General features: G+C 30.1%; 2 protein-coding genes across 2 annotated transcripts; one reads left to right on the top strand and one right to left on the bottom strand.

Moving 5' to 3' along the window:
- Positions 1-147: 147 nt before the first annotated feature.
- Positions 148-22674, bottom strand: LOC130667856 (ATP-dependent DNA/RNA helicase DHX36). Its single transcript, XM_057469727.1, has 9 exons — positions 21888-22674; positions 21079-21711; positions 12877-13984; positions 11398-11690; positions 8979-9402; positions 7475-7680; positions 7328-7410; positions 3417-3508; positions 148-316 (listed from the first exon to the last, which is right to left on the bottom strand). Exons 1-9 carry the CDS (start codon positions 21931-21933, stop codon positions 256-258), a joined length of 2946 nt encoding a protein of 981 aa, XP_057325710.1. The 5' UTR covers positions 21934-22674; the 3' UTR covers positions 148-255.
- Positions 14783-18301, top strand: LOC130667858 (uncharacterized). The gene is made up of 3 exons (XM_057469731.1): positions 14783-15068; positions 17354-17462; positions 17566-18301. The coding sequence occupies exons 1-3, from the start codon at positions 14936-14938 to the stop codon at positions 17741-17743; spliced, it is 420 nt and encodes a 139-aa protein (XP_057325714.1). The 5' UTR covers positions 14783-14935; the 3' UTR covers positions 17744-18301.
- Positions 22675-22801: the final 127 nt, after the last annotated feature.

Here is a 22801-nt window from a genome sequence, read left to right on the forward strand (position 1 = left end):
TGTCGTGTTTGAATAAGTGCGGGTCTTTGCTTTGCAAGAATTCCAACCCATCGCTCTGACCCGGTATAATAAAAATTTGTTATAGATAAGCCTAAGCCAGGGTTCAACCTGCGGATTCTGGTGGCTGCTGGTTAGAATCGCAAAGAGAAAGGCGATTTGTCTCAATATTAATTAATGGAAAATTTATTTATTTGATAATTAGTATAAAATAAAGAAAGTATAACTCAAAATATTAAATATTCTCAATTTTTCATTTTATTTGGCTGCATTCTCTTCCTCACCTCCATTAGATTGAGATATAAATCTTACGATTGCCCTGAAATATAAATATAATTATCAAAACAATGATTACATCTTTTAAGGAATAATATATGTAGCTTCATACAGTCTTTTGTGAAATCTTTAATAAGTTTTCTGTAACTCATGCCGAAGAATACGTCGCTAATTGGCTAAAGTCAGTCTCATAAAATTTTATATTAAAATACAATCCTTTCTGAATGGTTAAACGAGTGGTTTAATATATATTTAAACACTCATTTTTATATTAAACCATTCTAAATTTGAGTGAAATATATGTGGCCAACAATAGTTTATATCCGGTCAGACTTAATCAGCTATGATTAGATTTGAGCTAGATACAATATCAGACATGATTATACACGATGAAAATTTTACAGTACTTTTTACTTTCTCTGCACATTGCGTTTTACTATATAGTCACCGGTGCTAGGCAGCAGCAGCGGGAGTAGTTCAGTGCTTGCCACGAGATCGCGCCTACCACTTGTAGTGTCCCTGGTAAGAAACTTATTTTAGAAGTGTTATATTCCGAATTGGAAGCAATTCTGACACAAGTACTTCTCTGTCATTTGACAGAGTAATAAGTGCCGTTTTTGGTAGTAATATAGTATATCTGATATTACTTTATGACAAATAGTAATTATTATTTGTCAGATTCAATACGATTCGGTCTTTCGAATTATATAGTTTTTTTCATTATATTTTTGTCACTAACATTTTTATGCCATCATACTAATTCAACGAGTTAGTTTTACTAATCCAAATAGTACTTTACACTACTTAAATCAGTGCAATAGTCATACTTTATGTTCAGTAAATTTAACTTACTGAATTAGTGGTTTGATTTCTCTACTTTGAGACTTGACATTCGTTTATCAAATCAGTGGATTCTTATATTCACTTATCGAATCAGTGAATTCAAATAATTATTTATCTATTAGAAAATAGACGCCAATCGGCTATATACATCATATGTAGAAAGTAAGAAATTAATGTTGAAAAAACAAGCAAAATTAAGTAAACAAATAGTGATTTACGTGATATAATTAAACATTAGATTAGTGATAAGGAAAAAGTGTATTTTTGGTATTCGTGATGAATGCTTGATACACAGTAAAAAACGAATCGTCAAAGTGTAAAAAAAACGTGTGTTAAAAATCTGAGTGTTGAATTTTTAACACTTTTGTGTGTCAATTTAACACACGGTATTTATCTTGTTTGAACTGTCGCAATCGATTGATTTTTTAACACACAAAAATGTCATTTTATTCGAAAGTAACACTTTTTATATGTTACTATGAAATCAACACACAAAATATGTTAAAAATAATGTCGAGTATCACAAAAGAATTCTTGGAAAATTTTTATTTTTAACGTATAAGTGTGTAACTTTTTTTAACACTCGAAACATGTTAAAGTAACATATAAATAAGTGTAAAACGTTCGTTTTACACATGGTATGTGTTGATTTTGACGAATCCTTTTTTACTGTGTATGTACCACCGTAGAAGTCGATGTTCATGTGCAAGGAATTGACAATATTCACTTATCAAATCAGTGAATTCTAATATTCACATATTCATTTAGTGAATAGTCACTAATTCTGCGTGGTACGATTGTAGCATAGACGATTAGTGAATATTCACTTAAAATTAGTGGAAAATCACGAATTCATGTTTAGAGAGCATTTAAACCTGGATAAAAATAAACTCGGTTTGAAAAATTGTCCCTAAGGGTAAATAACGTTTGGATCCTAGTTAAGTTGATTTACTAGTCTAGCCTCCTATAAATAAAGTATAATTTCATATCAATAATTTGTTACTAACGTTTTATATAATAACTGAACAACTCTTTGAATATTCAAGTAGAACACAATTATTGTTGAAACTATTTTTTATACATATCCACAAAATTTTATACCGCGTTCACTCGCGTCTCTATGTCCATAACTCGTGAGTAACAAAGAAAAGTGCGCGTCGAGGTTACGCGCATCGGTTTACTATGGGTCTCTTTTAAAATTTGCTGGCTGCCATAGCAATTAGAGGTTAGATACATAAAGCAAAATATAGAATTGCTGTAAGAATCTTCCATATTTATTAAGTTGCATTCCTACTATCAGAATGCATTTCAACTTACTATGGGACATTGTAAAAAAAAGTAAATTCTCATATTAAAATGTAATAAACCATTAATTTTACTATGGTTCTTTCGTAAACATCACTAAGAATACTAAAAATTTTTAATGTTCGTTTATAGCAAAATTTTATTTTTTTTTTATTAATAGATGAGATTTCTAAATTTACTATGGGTCATTATAAAAACTTACTAGTACAGTACGACTTTAGTGTATTTCCACTGTAAAGTTCTGCAAAGTATCATTATAGTTCACAGATAATATGCGCCAATAGTAAATTTGACTGTAAATTTTTCACCGTGTGACTAATTAGATCGGCGTATATCTCGTAAGATCTGATCAGATATAACTATATCTGAACTAAATAACAGATCATTGGAACCTTGTAGGGATAATGAAAATTTCATACAAATCAGGGAGCGACCGTCGTTTACTCTAGACAGAAAGAGATAGAGAAAATCGTCTCTCTGTAAACTCATTTGTTCGCTTCGCTCCTACGAGAAAGATGCATGTAATCGTTCTCGTTGAGAATGAGCCATGGCCCAAGACTTATGTCACTAATACAAACATACCGCAAATCCTTGTTTTAATCCGATGTATCGAAAATAGCCATTTTGAATTATTCGTAATGATAGTAAAATTATTATTATAAATCAAGCAAGATCATTTACTCTACTTAATGAAAACTTTCAATGTCACTGTCATTAAAATATTTAGGTAAATCAAGTAATATTTCTTTTCAACTGCGGATTACTATTCTCAGTACATCAGGAAAAAAACCTACTGATCTGTAAGCTTTGCTAACAGATTTCACTCTAATTTTTAAACTAATCAGTTTCTTTTTTAAGAACAAAAATATCAATACATGGTTTAACTTTTATCCCGTTATTGCAACTACCCCACTTGATTGTAGCTTTCAAATAAAAATACAATTTTTCATAATAGTTGACTTAATAATAAAAAATAAAGTAAGAATAAAACAAACCGAAGTACATCTCCTTCTTGAGATTCCCATTTGACTGGTTCTGGATGATTAATTTTATGTTCCAATAATTGATTAAGTTCATTTTTTAATTTCTGCAATCATAAATTATTCACTTAATATGTTTTTACTTATAATAGAATATTTCTCACGGAAAATATACTGAAATTATCCACGCATGCTTGCATATTATATTATATCTTAGCATATATGTAACGTATTTTTTTTTTTTCTATTTCCATGGGAAATTAATTCCGAGAAAAAACGTTTAAATCCCATCATATATATGTTTGAATCCAAATGGTGAGATATCCAAACAGGTCCAGGTAAATCCTATTAAATCTAAGTATATCCTGATATTAAAAACTAGGTAGATATCAACACTACATTAGAAAAAATTAATAGAATTGAAAAAATTACTATTATTCATCACTATTTTCTCTTCCAATGTAACATTGTAGTAAATAACGAGTAACTATACCTTGATAGTCAATTTTTTGATAAATGGAAAACTATTCGACAGTAAAGTGCTCCTCCCCTAACATATCCCTCAGTAAGATATTATTGCCCCTCATTTTACTACCATTTCCCCTCAATTCAGTTTCTCCACTACACTCAGTGGAATTTACTTGCGCATGCGCTTGAGCCGCTACTATAAGTCAGCTGTTTACATACACATAGATATACTTATAAATAGTAAGACTGCGCATGCTTCTATTTTTAATAGCTCCACCTTTTAAGAGTGGAAGGGGTATCTCTCTAAGATATTTTCCTGGAACCAGAGCCCCGAGTCTGATATCTTATAGTCCAGTCGATGCGCACGAAAAAATAGTCAAAGATCATTTTTTCGGTGGGTAAAGATCGATTTTGAAAAATTTTTTTTTCAAAATACTAGAAAAAATATAAGGAAAAAAGTTACCATAAATTTGGAGGGTGATCTTTTTTTTTTTATAAAAAAATTAGATGTAAAATGAAATATCTCTAAAAGTATTGAGAAGTTATCGAGACAAACTGGTATCATTGTTTTTGGGATTTAATAACGAACAAAATGAATTTTGAACGAAGTCTCTACGACGAATAGTTGCTGAGATAAAAATTATTAAAGCGCGAAAAACGAAAAAGCGCGTCATTTCGTTCGCGCGCGGATAAACAAAAGAGTGTAACTCGGCAGCAAATCGATATTTTAACAATTTTTTTTTATTATTCTCTTAGTAAATCATATATCAACCATAAAAAAATTTGGTAACTTCCAAAAAAATTTTTTCGAATTTTAAATTTAAAAAAAGTAAAAATCACTTTTTGTTAAATAAAAAATAGAAAAAATGAAAAATAAATAAAATGACCTAATGGATAATTTTGTTTAAACCATTACCCAAATAATTACGGGTAATGACAGTTAAAAAAAATTTTTTTTTCATAAAAAAACCGGTTTTGAAAATTTTTTAAATTTATCAACAATTAAAAAAAAAAAAAAATTTTTTTTGATACGACAGAAATTCATCTCGCGAAATTCTGAATCGAATGGTATATACGAATTTTTGTCGATTTTTTTGAAATTTTTCCTTTATAATTTTCAATACAAGGACTTAGAAAAATTTCTTGCTACGGGACTTTAAAAAAATAGGACTTCGGATATCTTCGGGAATTGCTAGAGAGAGAAAGTAGTCGTTATCCGTTAGAAAACGACACTACGTCTTATGCCTACTTTCTCTCTCTAGCAATTCCCGAAGATATCCGAAGTCCTATTTTTTTAAAGTCCCGTAGCAAGAAATTTTTCTAAGTCCTTGTATTGAAAATTATAAAGGAAAAATTTCAAAAAAATCGACAAAAATTCGTATATACCATTCGATTCAGAATTTCGCGAGATGAATTTTTGTCGTATCAAAAAAAAAACTTTTTTTTTTTTTTAATTGTTGATAAATTTAAAAAATTTTCAAAACCGGTTTTTTTATGAAAAAAAAATTTTTTTTAACTGTCATTACCCATTATTTGGGTAATGGTTTAAACAAAATTATCCATTAGGTCATTTTATTTATTTTTCATTTTTTCTATTTTTTATTTAACAAAAAGTGATTTTTACTTTTTTTAAATTTAAAATTCGAAAAAATTTTTTTGGAAGTTACCAAATTTTTTTATGGTTGATATATGATTTACTAAGAGAATAATAAAAAAAAATTGTTAAAATATCGATTTGCTGCCGAGTTACACTCTTTTGTTTATCCGCGCGCGAACGAAATGACGCGCTTTTTCGTTTTTCGCGCTTTAATAATTTTTATCTCAGCAACTATTCGTCGTAGAGACTTCGTTCAAAATTCATTTTGTTCGTTATTAAATCCCAAAAACAATGATACCAGTTTGTCTCGATAACTTCTCAATACTTTTAGAGATATTTCATTTTACATCTAATTTTTTTATAAAAAAAAAAAGATCACCCTCCAAATTTATGGTAACTTTTTTCCTTATATTTTTTCTAGTATTTTGAAAAAAAAAATTTTTCAAAATCGATCTTTACCCACCGAAAAAATGATCTTTGACCATTTTTTCGTGCGCATCGACTGGACTATTAGGGGGGAAGGGGGGGGGGGGGGGGGGGGGGGGGGGGCACTGTACTAGGAATCCAATGTAAAAAGATCCAATGCAAAAATAACCATGAAAAATATCCAATGGAAAACTATCCAGTAGAAAAAATATCCATAAGAAATAATTACCACTTGAAATAAATCCGTGTTCAAAAATATCCATAACTGCTTTGCCGATCGGTATCCACTAATTATAAGATTTATTATCAGTAATTATACATTAAATACATTCAAATTATAATAATGCATCAAAAATATCATATTATTAACATGTTCTATATCTATTTCATGGGCCATTAATAAAAAAATACCCTATTTTCTAACAGTTACAACACATTTGTTTTATCATTATTGTATATATAAATATTCATTCAAAAATCTGTATTTTTACAATAATGGTATTAAAAATATCAATGTATAAATTGTTGTTTTTATATCAATGATCCACTTTTGCAAAGAATTATTATTCGCAATCGAATGGCCTAAATATCAAATAATAAAAATTTTTGGTATGATCAGTCCTGAGCGTATTTGACGCTTCAGACGTGAAAAGATATGACCAGACATGAACAGGCATGGACAGGTATGATCAGGCCTGAGCGTATTTAACGCTTCAGACATGAACAGGCATGGACATGTATGATCAGACCTGATCATGTCTAATTTCAGGCCTGATCATACATGAACAGGCATAATCAGGTCTCATTTCAGACCTGATCATACATGAACAGGCATGGTCAGTTCTGATCGTTTTTTCCCGGGTTCCTTAACCTTGATCTATAATCATTAACATTATGGCAAAAACAGTTCCAAGAATTGCTATTTTGGACATTTTTGAGAATTGATTATTTTCATTTGGATATGTTTATTTGTGGGTAATTTTTTCAATGGATATTATTGCATTGGAGATTTTTCATGGATATTTTTGCATTGGATATTTTTGTGATGGATATTCTGACCAGTCACCCTTTTTAAAAAGGTGATTGTCCTTCATACGCTACTTTTAGGACACTAAGGACTTAAATAACATATTACATTTAGCGGCAAGTCCAACATCAAAAGAACTGAGGCTTTTGAGGTTCAAACTACTTTTTTGGTTTTGACTCGGGTGGTCATAGGAGCCATTCCATCATGTTTATCCGGCTAGACCCTTATATCTGAACGAATAAGACTATAGGTAAATAATTATTCTAAATACATGCGTACATAGAACGAAATCAAAAACATGTTTAGATACAACCAGATAGAATAGCATCTGATTATAAATGGTCGGATTAATACGTTTTTTCTTAAAATGCTATTAAATATTATTGCAATCCATCATAAAAACGATACCTTTATTATTTCTGCAGTACTTTGTTTACAAATGAAAGAAATCGATTGATTAAGAGTGATTATTGACCGAATTCCTTGTGGCCCTGAAGAAAAAATATTATTGTTTTAATCTGGACTTCATTAGAATGATTACGATATTCAGCATACTTATTAAACATTGAGGTGTTGCAAATATCAATGCTGTTTCATTGACGCACGTGGTATCATGTAGAAAAATAGCCGTGGATTTTTGTTTAAGAAAATAGGTTACATAAGACGTTGGTAATTTTTTTTCTCGTGCATTTATACTCCCAGGATGGATTTTTACTGTTCCATCTTCGACAGTTTTTAATTTAACAAATGATCCAGTATTTCTGTATGGATAAACAAATTATATGAGATAATTCACAAAAAACTACGTATATGTCAGATCCAAGCACTTTTGATTTGAAGTTTTACGCTTATTCAAGTAATTATTGAAAAAATCTTGCATGTAACTTTTTAGATCTACATGTAATCAATCACAGTCGAATTCGATTAAGGTAGTACTATCGGTTTTAGAATCGCCGTTTAGAATTTAATGAAACTTGGTATAATGGTACATTATAATAAAATAATAAACCAGTTAAATTTTTCAATGTCTACAGAGAACTGAAAAAAAAATATTAATATTAAAAAATGTTTGCCCTTACCATTGATCCATATGGGGTATCACAGAGTTTATTTTATCTCACAAAAAGTGACGCTCAAATTTCAATGAAAGTGGTATTAACGGAAAGAAAAAAATGTTTAGAACATTATGGTTAATCAGGTCATGAGCTTCAGAGCTTGTGATTAGAGTAATTTGTAAATAATTAAGAAAAATCTGCTACGTTACTTACATGTGGCAACGCCACCAAAAAGGTTATGACGCACGCGAAATTTAAACATGCACCAAATGCGGTATGTGGGGATATCAGTGTTACACACATTTTTTAGTACAAAGTAGTGCTGTACAATTTGGCCAAATAAGCCGGCAATAAAGTTTAACCAAGTTAATTAGTTCTTCAGCCAGCTAGCTAATCTAAATTAATCGGTTAACTTAGGTAACCGGTTAAATTAGTTAACTGGTTAACCGACTAACCAGTTAATTGGTTAGTCGGTCAAACAGTGAAATTGATATTTCGCTATTTATAAGCTAGGAATTATGATTAAATCACATATCATTAACGTATGTTGTAAAGTACAATATTTATCAGGTGATTAAAATTACTTAAATTATTGAATTAAAGTTTTCTTTTCATAATATGCCATCATAATGAAAATAATTACATAGATTTAATAAATTCATTGTTCTAAAACCTGTTTTACGCATGATCTCATATTTTGAGTGAAATAGTTACTGTAAGCATACTTATATCTCATTTGCTTTTACGCCGCGTTGCCAAATATAAATACTACGGAAGTCAAATTACACAAAGCACATATTTGACACTTGTGGTATCGATAGTACTACCTTAAGTCGGATTTCATTAACTAGGAACTTTTCCTTAATCCTGACCCCCACTACGCGCTACGATGTTTCCCTTTATATGCTATACATTTGTATGTGTCTATGTTTATTTATATATGCATCGCTCATGTAAATGTAAGAGCATAAAATATCAATAATAATAGTATAAAAAAAACTTACTGTACAATAGCGATGTTCGGATATAAACCAGCACAAACAATGGCTTTTACAACTTCTAAATTATGAGAATTTTTGTTAGCGCGTTCATCACTTGGATTACTGCTGTCTAAAAATTTCATTTCATAAAGATATTGTGTAAATTGTTGTTTCATTTCCGTCAATAGTCTAAGTATATTTGACGACAGAAAATGATCCGAACAAAAGCGACGGGTTTGTCCATCAGACCCTTTCTCGAATTGTCTGAGAGCTTCGGCAAGAGCAATATGATCACTAAATTGTCCCAAGCCTAATTTTAACTTAGCAGCATTGACTTCTTCTTCTTTATTGATAGGACAGTAAAAAGCGTCCTTAAAGGATAAACTTGCAGCGATAGCAAATACTGGTTCAACACATGAAAACATAGATGCCCAAAGAATCATTTTTCCTAAAACATAACAGTTCACTATAGTAAAAATCTACCTGCACAAAAATATTTCCAAATAACGGAACAGTTTCATATGTATTATTTTAGACTTAATTGTAATTTTACCCAGTTTAGAAAATCTCATAGAATCCAATAGATTCTCATAAACTCCCTTAGAGATTTGATAAGAATGAATGAGTTCTATGAGAAGTGCTATAGTTAAGTATAGGGCCTTATGCATACAGCTATAAGAATCTATTGGATTTTTTAAGCAGGGTAGACATAGCCATAGTCTCAGACAGTTCATTTATTGGTACAATGAAAAAAAATGTGATCCTGCGGGCCAGCCCCAAAACTTCCCACTGTTTTCGAGACCAAAAATCTCTTATCAATCCATGTTCGGGCTCTTTGAACTCGACAATATCTTTGGATACATCGGTATTTTCGAGACCTTTGAGCTCGAAAAAACTGACGTTTCTTAGTAGTCTGCGAGAGTTCGAAAAATTGAAAATAATCAATAAGAATCGTTTTTAACCCTTCGTCTCACGCGCTATGAGCGTGGCGCCGCACTTTTAACATTTTCATGGTTTTTTATTGTTTTTGCCAAAAAAACATTACATAAAATTTTAATGGTCTATTTGAACCTTCTAGGAGGTTCGAACATTAACAATAATTGATTGTATATGAATCATATAAGTTATTAAAATAATAATAATTTTTGTATTGGATTATCCCATCAAGGTCCCACACAAGAAAAACTGATGTTGGGTAACTAATTTTTGCATTGGGATATTTCAACAAGTTCCAGATTGGGTCTCAATGAGGCGAAACCAATATAAGTCATTTATTTTTGGATCGGATTATTCCAAAAAGCTCCCAATTAGGTCCCACTCAAGACAAATTGGTGTTGGGTTACTAACTTTTGCATTGGGATATCCCAACAAATTCCCAATTTTCTAATTCTTATAATGGAATTCAAAAGTATCGAAAAGAATTCAATCTTTCATCATTTTAGAAAAAGATTCAGAAAGATTCGAAAATGTGAATTCATTTTAATTTATTTCAATTCAAGTCGAAATATAAAACTATTTTGGTATTGAGAAGGATTCAAAAAAATTGAAAATTCTCAATTTCTTTCAATTCTTTTCAATCCTACACTCGATCCAAAATATGAAACTATTTTGGTATTGAGAAGTATTTAGAAAGATTGAAATGTCAATTTATTTGAATCTTTTTCAATCCAACTCTCAACCCGAAATATGGAGCTATTTTGGTATTGAGGAAGATTTAGAAAGATCGAAAACTGTTAATTGATTCGAATTTTTTTTCAATGCTACTAGTAATCCTAAAATTCGAAACTTTTTTTGTTATTTACGAGGATTCAGAAAGATTAAAAATATCAATTTATTCGAATCTTTTTAAATTCTTTGGAAGTTTAGAAACTCTTATATTATTTTTAGAATCAATATAATTGAAAAGTATTAATTTTATGTCCAGATGAAAACCTTGTGAAATAGGATTTATTCAAAAGTATTCAATTCTCATCTTTTTCAATACTTTTCAATTAATATTTTTAATCAGGGCAATATAAGTCATTTATTTCATAGAGGGAAGTTAAAAAAGTGTTCGTTAAGGTACAAAACTAATCTAAACAACATTAGGAAAAAAAAGGCATGTCTAATAATACTTTTTTGAAAAAATCGAATTTTTTTCTTAGCATTAAACAAGTAACTAAAATACTTGAATAAGTTAATCATTTTATTTCATTGAAGAAAATAATTGCTTGGCATTTTTTAAGTAACTCAAATACTCAAGTCAAGCATTTTTTCTTGAAAGCATGTATTTTTTTCTTTCAGTATATATATTTAATTGAATAAAAAAAATAATTCTGTTACATTGATTATTCCAGTACTGAATGGTGATAAGAATAGACCTTATCTGAGAAGCATTACGGTTATGATACATGGAACCTCAATTAATGATTAAAATTAATTTTATACAAGCATAAAATCCTACCTGTTCGAGGATCAAGTGGAAGACGAGCGAGATGATATCCAAGTGGAGTTAAAGTTTCATTGTTATCAAGAGCGTTCAGGTTTTTCAATAAATTTAGAGCCACTTCTATAGCTTTCTCTTCAGGTGGATCCATCACACTTCCAAGAAAAACGTCTACACGTCCTAATTGTAATATTTTAACTTGCAAAATTACTTGCTCTAATGGCGTTCTTAGCATTTCAGGTGTTGGATATTCCTCGAATGTCATTTCACGTGCTTTTGAAAATAAATGATAGCATACACCTGGCTGAACTCTAAAATTAAAAAATTAAAATATTGGCGAATGCAAAAGTGCACACATCAATTGCTCATGATAATTATTAATATTTAATTTTTTTAACTTCCCGCTAAGAAAATTGAAAATTTTCAAAAATTCGGGAAGTTATAGGTTTCGGTCCGATTTACGAAAATCGAATTTCTATTAGATTTTGACGTTTTGAGGTTCTAGGAAGCTATCCTGACTAATTTCGCGATGATGTCCGAGTGTATGTATGTGTGTAAGTACGTAAATATCTATAACTTTTGAACAGATGAACTGATTTTAATTGTTAAAGTGTCATTCAACGCGACTTGTTAATATCTAAAAGTTGTGAAAAATTGAGCTTAATCGGTAGGGTGCGTTCGAAGATATTTTAAAAATAAAATTTTTTCAAAAATTTTTTATTTAGATAACTTTTAATTTGCTCGATGGATTAATTCCAAAATCTAATCAGCTCTAAACTTTTATAAGACGCGTCGAATGCCACCTCAACCATCAAAATCGGTTCATTCGTTCAAGAGAAACCGTTGACGAAAGAATTCAAAAAAAATTTTTTTTTTGTTTTTTTGAAATTTCTCAAAAACGATTGGATAAATCAATTTCAAAATCTAGTCAGCTCTAGAACTTGATAAAACACGTCGATTGCCGCCTCGACCGTCTTAATCGGTCAATTCGTTTACGAGATATCGTTGATTAAAAAAATAGTGAAAAACGTTTTTTTTCGGATATCTACAAAAAAAATTGAATCATTCAATTTCAAAATCTAATCAGCTCTAGAACTCTATAAAACGCGTTGATTGTCACCTTAACCGTCTCAATCAGTCAATTCGTTTACGAGATATCGTTTGTGAAAAAATGGTAAAAAACGTTTTTTTTTCGAAATCAACAGCATGCAATATGGTAGAGCACTCGGCGCGATACCGAATTGGTCTGGGTTCGATTCCCAGTTCGGACTATCTATATTTTTCTCAATTTATCTATAAATTGTCTTATTGAGAAGGTTATTTGCATGTTTGCATGTTTAGGTTTCCACTATATTTAAATGGATAGTCTTTATCCGACTATCTTGGTATTTTAACTATGCAATATACTATTTTACCCTGGATTTTCAATTGCAATAATACGTATTAAATAAATAAATATTTCTTAGTAAGTGAATAAATAAAAATAGTCTTAATTACCGTCCTGCTCGTCCTCGACGTTGCCGCGCATTAGCTAATGATATCCACTCAGGTTTTAATATTTCAATATTTTTAGCTGCATCAAATCGTGTTAATTTCGTCTTACCACAATCAATAACATAAACAACATCTTCGATAGTTATAGAAGTTTCAGCAATAGACGTAGCTATTATTATTTTTCTAATACCAGCAGGTGGTATTTTAAAAATTAATTTCTGTTCAACTGTAGGAAGTCGTGAATGTAAAGGATAAATTTGAAACTTGTGAGAAGGAAACCGTCCACTTGCTGATAAATTTTTACACAAATTCGTAATATCCATAATTCCCGGTAAAAATACTAGGATAGCACCAGTTTCTTTTGTTTCGGAAATATGCTGTAATAATGCCTGTATTAAACCCAACGATAATTCTTCACTAGTAGGGTTTCGAAGTTCGTTAATAACGTATGGCGGATATGATTTTTCAAACTCCATTTGCCGTAATGCTGGTTCAATGAAATCATTGAAATCTTCAAATTGTTTTTGTTTTTCTTTAAAAGGCTTCAAGTGTTTTTTGTAGTTAGTTGGCGCATTTGGTGGTGGTGGGAACTTAAATCTTGTTAACTGAATTACATCTTCAAGGTACAAACTCGATACCGGATACGTAAAACCTGGAATATTAATTATAGGACACAGTTCATAATACTGTGAAAATCGCTCAGCATTCAATGTTGCGCTCATTAAAATAATCTTAATATTTGGTCTTTTAGGAATCACTTGTTTCAAAAGAGTGATAATAAAATCACTCTCCGTATTTCTCTCATGAATTTCGTCTAAAACTATATGAGAATAGTCGAGTAAAGCTGGATCACTTTGCATGTACTTTAATAAAATACCAGTCGTACAAAATAAGATGCTTCCATAATCACGAGGTTCGGTTTTTTCAAGTCTAATTGCGTAACCGACTGATTTTCCAGGATTCTCGGCTCTTTCAAATGCGACTCTTTCAGCCACTGATATAGCTGATATCCTTCGTGGTTGAGTGCATATAATTTTAGTTCTACTGCCGTTGCCTTTTTCAATCGCGTCATCCAAAATGAACTGAGGGATTTGAGTTGTTTTTCCACAGCCTTTAAATAAAAACATCCATTTGTTAGTAATTACGTTATTTACTAACTGAGAGAGAAAAATTTATATTTTCAATAAAAAATGCTTGATTTAAGTAATTTAGTTACTTAAATAGTGCCATGCAATTATTGTCTTCAATCAAGTAAAATAATTATTCGGTTAAGTATTTTATTTACTTGCTCAATACTAAGAAAAAAATCGGTCTATCGGTTGACCCTGCGGGCCAGCCCTAAAACTTCCCGCTATTTTCAAGCTCCTTTAGCTCGAAAACATCGTTGTAAATACATTTTCGAGCTCTTCGAGCTCGAAAATACTTTTGTGTGCCATTCTTTTCGATAAAAAACGTTTTTTACCATTTTTCTTCAGTTCGTAAACAGCGGAAAGTTTAGGGGCTGGCCCGAATAATCAACCGTTACTCAGATTTTTTAAAAACTTATTGCTTTCATTTATCTAAAAAATATAAATTTCAAAAGTAGGTGACACATAAGAATTTAAACGCCCTTGAGCTATTATCTGTGGAAAATTTCAGCATAAAAAAAATCCACGTGTGTTCGCTAAAACTATTAAAATATCGCGCATAATTTTTATGGTTACTATTTCGAAGCAAATTTATCTATAAATTATTTTATTTTATTTTATCATTGTCATGATTTGTGAGTCATATCAAGAATGACTAAATTTTTGTTTATGAGAAAAATGAAAATGGCAATAAAATCACTAAATAACAGGAATCGTGATCTACAACTAAATATTATTGATTATATACTTATGTATACTCAAACTTAGACATCATATCAGTATAAAAGAGTTAAATTTTCAAGCCATACAAGACAATTGCTCAATATTGTTACAAGCTTATTTACATCCACTTCACTTTATTCGTCTAATTTTATTGCCATTCTACAATAAATTTTGTTTCTGAATAATTTTATTCCATTATTAAAAAAATAATAATGGGCTTCTTTAATTTATCAAATGTTACAATATTTGTATTGTTAATTATTCTTGAATTAAATCTGTCATCGGGGGCATCAGTTGGAATTGGAAACGGCAGTCCAAGTAAATTGGAAGACAATGGAAATGAAGGTAAATAGAACATACATTGTTATTAAATAATTCCACTTTTCAAAAGTTAAATTTGACAAAGGGCATAGCCGGATACGCATGCTGAATTTGCCTCCGCGGAGATTTCTATCGCCACTTCGGGGGATGATTTGGTACCAAATAAAAAAAAATTTAGTCAGAATTTCAGCCTTTAATCTCAAATTACTTTCGAATTATTCGAGAAAAATCTAAATTACGATTAAAAATTTTTGTTTTTTCAATGGTAAAATTCAAAATTAATTACTTACAAGTAAAAGCCAGGAAAAAATTTTTTTGTTGTTATTTCCAAGTTAGAAGCCGATTTTTAACAAAAGGAAGAAAACTAAAATCATTTATTTGACTGCGTTTTTGAAAACATGCAATCACCAAATTTTTTCAGAAGACGTCTTTTACACTCCTCTGTACTCAGGAATTTTAAAAATTTTTCCGGTTTGGTGCAACATTTTGAAAAAAATTAAAAACTGATATTTTTTGATAATTTTGTCTCTAAACAAATCAATACTATTTTAATTGTAATGAATTACATAAAGAATCGTGTTTTCAACAGAAAATAAATATTACAGCATGTCGATGATGCTAAAAATCTGAAATATGATTAAAAAATACAAAAAAATCAGATCTTTTTCTTATTTTTCATAAAAAAGTTCTGAAATAAATATAACTAATAGTTCCAGTAAAATTTAATTATTATTGTTATTCAAGAAAACGTGTGCTACAGCACTGATCGGCATAGGGTTTAAATGTTGAATATACAAATTTTAATAGTCAATAATTACAAATTTAGTACCACAAGGACTATTTTGCAAAATTTCTACGCATAAAGGATACTTAAAAGTATGTGTATTCAAAATTTCAGGAAAATTGTACGAAAAGTGATTTCCGTGGGGACGTCTTCAAAAACATAATTTTTATGCTGTAGCATCGGGAAATTTCATTTCATAAATACTACTTCAAACGAATAACACAAAGTCTTAAGCTCTTTTGTACAAATTACGATGTGAACATCGTAAAATTTAAAGTAATAGAAATTTAAAATAAAAGTATAAAATAATAATCACTCGGGTGTTGGATTCGAACACGAGATCTTTCGAGCACGAAATGACCGACGCCTTGGGAAACTTGGCCACAGAAGCGCCTTCAAGTTTAGGTAGTTTTTAAGATCCAAATAAACGATATAAATAAACAATCATAAGTCACGAGAACGCCTCTTTCGGTGGATATAGTTACTATTTAAAAATTACGATGTAACATCGTAATTTTTATAATTTACATCGTATAACAACATAGGCAGCACTGTTATATTTTTATTAAAAAATAAACAGAAAGATAAATATAGGAATAAATATAGTTTTCGAATTGTAATTTTTATTTTATTTTTTTTACGATTTTAACATTGTAATTTTTGAAATAATTTTTAGTCCAAATAGTCTTTGATAAAATTACGGATGTTAAATAATATAAAATGTAACCTACAAAGTAAATTTCAAAATAAGACATTTGAAAATTGATGCTAATAAAAGTATAGTCCGTGATTACGATGTTAACATCGTAAATTTTAGTGGAATTTTCTTTTCTTGTATAGAATATGTATTATATTTCGAACGTGTCCTTGGCGCAATTATTATGAGAGAATCCGTTTTTCGTGGATTGTAAAAATCTTTAAAGAGGTTCAAGCGTTACTAAATGATCATTTGCTTCGAAGCAAAATATTTATCTCTCAAATTGTCTTATTATATTTTATGGTTACTTAAAAATTGAAATTTCTACCGAGGAGACTAAAAAATCTTTTTTTATTTCTAATGTTTTCAATATTGGCGCCACGTAACAGCTGTTTCTGACAGCGTTGATCAGGCCTCTATTCTCTATGTCGCCTCAACTTATTAACCACTAGAATAATTTTTTCAACTAAATTTTTCTCATTGTTTTTAACGATGGAAATAAATTTTAAATATAGAATTTGACTCTACACTTATTCAACTTTCTTATATCAGTTTTGAGAGCTCAAAGTTGGAAAATCGACAGCGAAAAAATTCATATTGCTAGGGGCATAGTGTTTCTGTCATAAGAGCCCAAGTGTAAGGAATTAAAAAATACGATTTTAAATAATTTTTTTCTCAATAACTATATAGTAAATCCTCAAATAATTTAATAGTAGGTGTATGGTACATTCATTTCCAAAATTGTAAAATTTCAAATCTTAAAGTTGAAAATTTTGATGACCATCAGAAACGGGTGAACCTCCTTAAAATATTTATTAATTTTTTCAGCCATTAAGTTTGGAAATCATGAATTAAACTTATCTATGAAGGCAACACTAATGGATAAAAATTCGAACGTTACCATTTGTCTTAAGCCAGTTAAAGTTAGTCATGGAAAGTGAGTTGAATTTAATTACTTAATGATAAATTTAATAATTTTAATTTATAAAGCGCTTCTAAGGTATCAGGGTACATTTTAAAAATAATTATTTTTTTGTCAGCGCTGCGTCTGTCGCGGAATGGAATTACCGTGGTAAATCAACGTACCAAGAACTTCACCTAGCTGCGAATGGTGGATCTTCAGGAACGGATCCTGCTAAAATCGAGTGGATAATTTCCGATAATTGTACTTCAACAGACAAACTCGGGACAACGTTTGAATATGCGGGCCAGTCCTAAAATTTCCCACTGTTTTCAAGCTCCTTTTGCTCGAAAACGTTATTGTGAATAAGTTTTCGAGCTCTTCAATTAAAATAAAATATTTAAACTTATTCCACCATCTGAGTTAAATAATAATAATAAATTAAATCATATTTTCCATAAATATGTGCAAACAAAATATCAATTAACTCTCTCATTAATTAAATAAAAATTATTTCAGTGCACCACACTGACAGATAAATTTATTTGCCAGGAATAAAAACACGTATTAGAATTTTTTCCAAAACATCACTACAAATTAATAAATTTTAATTACATCTAAATATGAATTTTATTTTATACTAATAAAATCGATTGCAGAGAAACAAATGAGTGTTTTATCAAAAATGAAATTTCACTAGCATTTAATAAAATTTCATTAGTATTCAATAAAATTTTATTAGACACAAATATTTGTTTACTGATATCACCGCAAGCATTGTTTTATGACGGCCATCTTTAATTCGTATGAAAGTGTCAAATTTGACTGCTGTTAATTTAATAAAAATCGGTCTATCAGTTGACCCTGCGGGCCACCCGAGCTCGAAAATACTTTTGTGTGTCATTCTTTTCGATAACAAACGTTTTTTACCATTTTTTCTCCAACGATATCTATCAAACGAATTGACCGATTGAGACGGTTGAGGTGGCAATCGACGCGGTTTATTGAGTTCTAGAGCTAATCAGATTATGAAATTGATTTATCTAGTTGTTTTTGAGAAATTTCAAAAAAACTAAAAAAAAAATTTTTTTTCAATTTTTTCGTTGACGGTTTCTCTTGAACGAATAAATCGATTTCGATGGTTGAGGTAACATTCGACGTGGCTTATGAAGTTTCAGAGCTGACTAGATTTTGGTATCAATCCACCAGACAAATTAAAAGTTATCCAAAAAAAACATTTTTGAAGAAATTGTATTTTTGAAATATCTTCGAACGCACTTAACCGATCAAGCTCAATTTTTCGCGACTTTTAGATATTAACAAGCCGCGTCGAATGACACCTTATCGATAAAAGTCAGTTCATCCGTTCAAAAGTTATAGATATTTGCATACAATAGGGTGAGCCAAAAAAACCTCAATTTTAAAAGGTGTCGGTAGCCATTTGAAATTTCCCATTTAAATAACATGCAAAAACATTTTTTTTTATTAAAAATATTACAACTTTTGAACCATGTGAGACAAAAATTCGGCTATAGAATATTCTTGTAGGGCATTAAATTTCTTAAAAGAAAGTCCTGGGAGTCGAATGTGTAAACTTGATATTTCGTATACTAACAGGCTATTAAAGTCTAGAGTAAACGGAATCATACAAATTCAAGGTTTTATTTGGATTTTCCAAATACTTTTCATTTATCGTGATCGATAACAAAATATTATTTGTTACAACGTGAATATTGTTGGTGATTTCATTGTACTACATGTAGAACTAATTTTCTCGTAGTATTGATATTTTTAATAATAAAGCCTTAAATTTGTATGATTCTGTTTACTGTAGACTTTGATGGCCTGTTAGTATACGAAATATCAAGTTTACAAATTCGACTCCTAGGACTTATTTTAGAGGAATTTAATGCCATACAAGAATATTCTAGAGTCGAATTTTCATCTCACAGGGTTCAAAAGTTATAATATTTTTAATCAAAAAAAATTTTTTTGCATATTATTTAAATGGGAAATTTCAAATGGCTACCGACACCTTTTAAAATTGAGCTAAATATTTTGCCCAATGGAAGAATTTTTTTCTCGATGTATAGGTCCTTTTTAAGACATAAATTTGATAGGTTGGTTTTTTTGGCTTACCCTACATACATACATACGTACGTACGTACATACACACATAAATACACTCGGACACCATCTTGAAATTAGTCAGTATAGCTTCCTAGAACCTCAAAACGTCAAAATCTGATAGAAATTCGGTTTTCGAAAATCGGACCGAAACTAATAACTTCCCGAATTTTTGAAAATTTTCAATTTTCTTAGCGGGAAGTTAAAAATTTGATTTTATCAAAAAAAGATTATTAGACATGCCTTTTGCACACCTTAAGCGCGAACGCGCTGTGTGCCTTACAATGAAAATTATTTTTTCCACTAATTTACTTACGTTAAATCATCTCTACGCTTTTGTGATTACACTGAAATGGATTAAATTGAATACTAGGACAAAGATAATATGTTGAGGAATAATTTCGACCCGGTATTGAGTCGATTTATTATTCCATTGATTTAAAATGAATTATTTTAATCTAAAAAACTAGTGCTGTTAAATGTCCTCTATGAGTATTCGGAACCATGATATCTTTCAAAAAATATAATTAATTAGTCCAATTTTTTAACTTTCCGCTAACAAACTTGAGAATTTTCAAAAATTCAGAAAGTTATTAGTTTCACCCCGATTTTCGAAAATAGAGTTTTCATCAGATGTCGACGTTTTAAGGTCCTAGGAAGCTATTTTGACCATTTTCAGAATGATGTTTGAGTGTCTCATCTATTTCGGATGTTTTATATATTAACGCTCTGATCTGAGTCAAAACTCATTTTAATCTTAATTTTGATTTTCGCGTTACCCAAAGCGTACGTGGAGGTTGCTCGATCGGATTTACGCTTCTTACACACGCGCGTGTGTGTGTCCGTTTGTGTGTGTATGTGTATGTGTTTATGTGTGTGCGCTAATGCCGGCGGTAAAAGAAAATTGAGGAATTTTTTTTTACAATGATAAATCATTGCGGATATAACGAAAAAAGAATTTAAAAAAAAAAAAATTTTTTTGTCAATTGTTTTCGATAATCAATGTTTTTTATCAAAGAAATTAGGATTATCGGTGAAAAAAACATTTTGAAATTGAAAAAATGAACAAATACCGAGAAACTACCCATTATGGTGTTTTTTGTCGAAAACACTAAATTAAAAGCTTCGGAACACTATGAAAGAAAAATCGCAGCGCTTTGAAATTTTCAGGGTTTTTTCAGGACACTTTGAGGTTGAAGAAAAATCCTTTGTTCATCCGTTATATCCAAAGTTATACCAAGATTTCCGAATGTCCTTGAATATGCGATTTTTTACTTGTTTTTTAATCAACATTGCCATTAATTAGGCTCAGAATAAATTACAATAAATTAAGAAAAAATTGATTTTCTTTTTAAAGTTATAGTTTTTTAAGTAAGTAAGAAAAAAGTTGAAAAGGTCAGAAACTGGGCCAGGGTAAAAAACTGGCTCTTTTACCTTATTTATCAAAACACGAAAAATTACTTGAATTTAATTTTTTTTTCTCTCAGTGCATAATTGACAATCAATAACTGAAATGAATACTCACCGGTTTCTCCACTTATTACAACCACTTGATTCGAATCAACAGTCTTTAATATCTCTTCTTTCATTTTGTATGATGGAAGTTTCCTACGAAAGTCCATCATTTTTACATATTCAGGTGCTGATTTCCGCAATTTTTGGTCTTCTTTTAATTGTTCATCTAAACTCTCATTCTTAACTAATTTAACCTTCATAGACATAGACTTTGCTAATTTTTCTTGAATACTAATAGAAATAATATTTAAAAAATTCCTTTTAAATTCCGAATCTCTTATATGTGTATATTTATCTTCTATTTTTGGTTTATCACCAACGATAGTTAAAATCTTTCCTTTACCATATGAAGTATTTACAGTTTCCAGTGAACTTTTTATCATTCGTTCTACATCTGGATCAAGTGAAAAATATTTCGTATCACGTAATGAAGAACGTGATGCAGAAGAACAAGCGCCGGTGAGACCGGACCGTTTTTTCATCGCTAAATCTTTGTAATATAAACCAATTTCTTTGCCTGACAATCCAGCGGGACGACCACGTGTTTGTTTTCTAGTTTGAAAATCGTTTTGTGCTGCAGATTCTTCCGTGTCATCAGAAGTTTGTTCTCGGTTTTTTCCATAACGATTGTGTTTAGAATTATCTAGGGTTAAAGAATTCATACATATAAAAATAAATATACGAAAATTGAAAAAAAAAATAAATCAAAGTTACAGATCTAAATGACTAAAATCTAAATTTTTAAATGAACAAATTTTTTTTACATTCTCATAAAATAAATTGCGCAATTCTAAATTTTTAAATATATCAACATTATACCTGATCGATAATTATTCGAATAACCTCTACGATTGGGTTTTGACATGTTTATAATATCAAGTTGATATATGTTCTGTTTTATAGACAGTTATAGTTGTAATATTTTATACTTCCAAAGCTTATAATTTATCCAAAATTCACAATTAATCAACGATGTTTATATATTTTTAGATATTATGTGTACTAGTCCTAAGTTAAACTCTCACGTTGTCAACAGTTTGCATTGAATTGAAGGGCCACCTGGAAAAACTGTTTTGAAACACTAGCTTTACTCAACACGGTGTATGACCATGTTGGTAAGACCGTGAACGCTGGTAAAAAGGAAATGTATAGGCGGTAACTTGTAGCCAAAAGTTGCAAAAGCTAGAGTTGTCGTCAAGTCGGTCGCAAACTAATGAATACCAACTTTTTGACGAGCAACTCGTGCCATCAGGGACCCTAGAAAACCAGAGTAACAGTTACGGAGGGTAGAGGTCCATCGTTAATTTCCCTGATTATAAAAATACTCATTGAAAAGTATTGAAAATTATTTAAATTATTTTCAGTCCATACGGAGATTTTGAAAAATATTAAATGGAATTGAAATTTTGATCATTTCAATACTTTCCAATTCCAAGTTATTGAGAAGGATTCAGAAAAATTAAAGATTCTCAATTTATTTCAATTTTTCTCAGTCCTACACGTGACCCGAAATGTGAAACTATTTTGCTATTGAAAAAGATTCAGAAAAATTCGAAAATATGAATTCATTTTAATTTATTTCAATTCAAGTCATAATTGGAAATATGGAACTATTTTAGTATTGAGGGAAATTCAGAAAGATCAAAAACTGTCAATTCATTTGAATCTTTTTCAATCCAACCCTCGCAAATTTAAATCACGGTGGAAACACGGTGGGTTTGTTCCACTTTACC

Source organism: Microplitis mediator, chromosome 5 (genome assembly GCF_029852145.1).
Source record: "Microplitis mediator isolate UGA2020A chromosome 5, iyMicMedi2.1, whole genome shotgun sequence".
In the NCBI taxonomy this organism is placed as follows: Eukaryota; Metazoa; Arthropoda; class Insecta; order Hymenoptera; family Braconidae; genus Microplitis; species Microplitis mediator.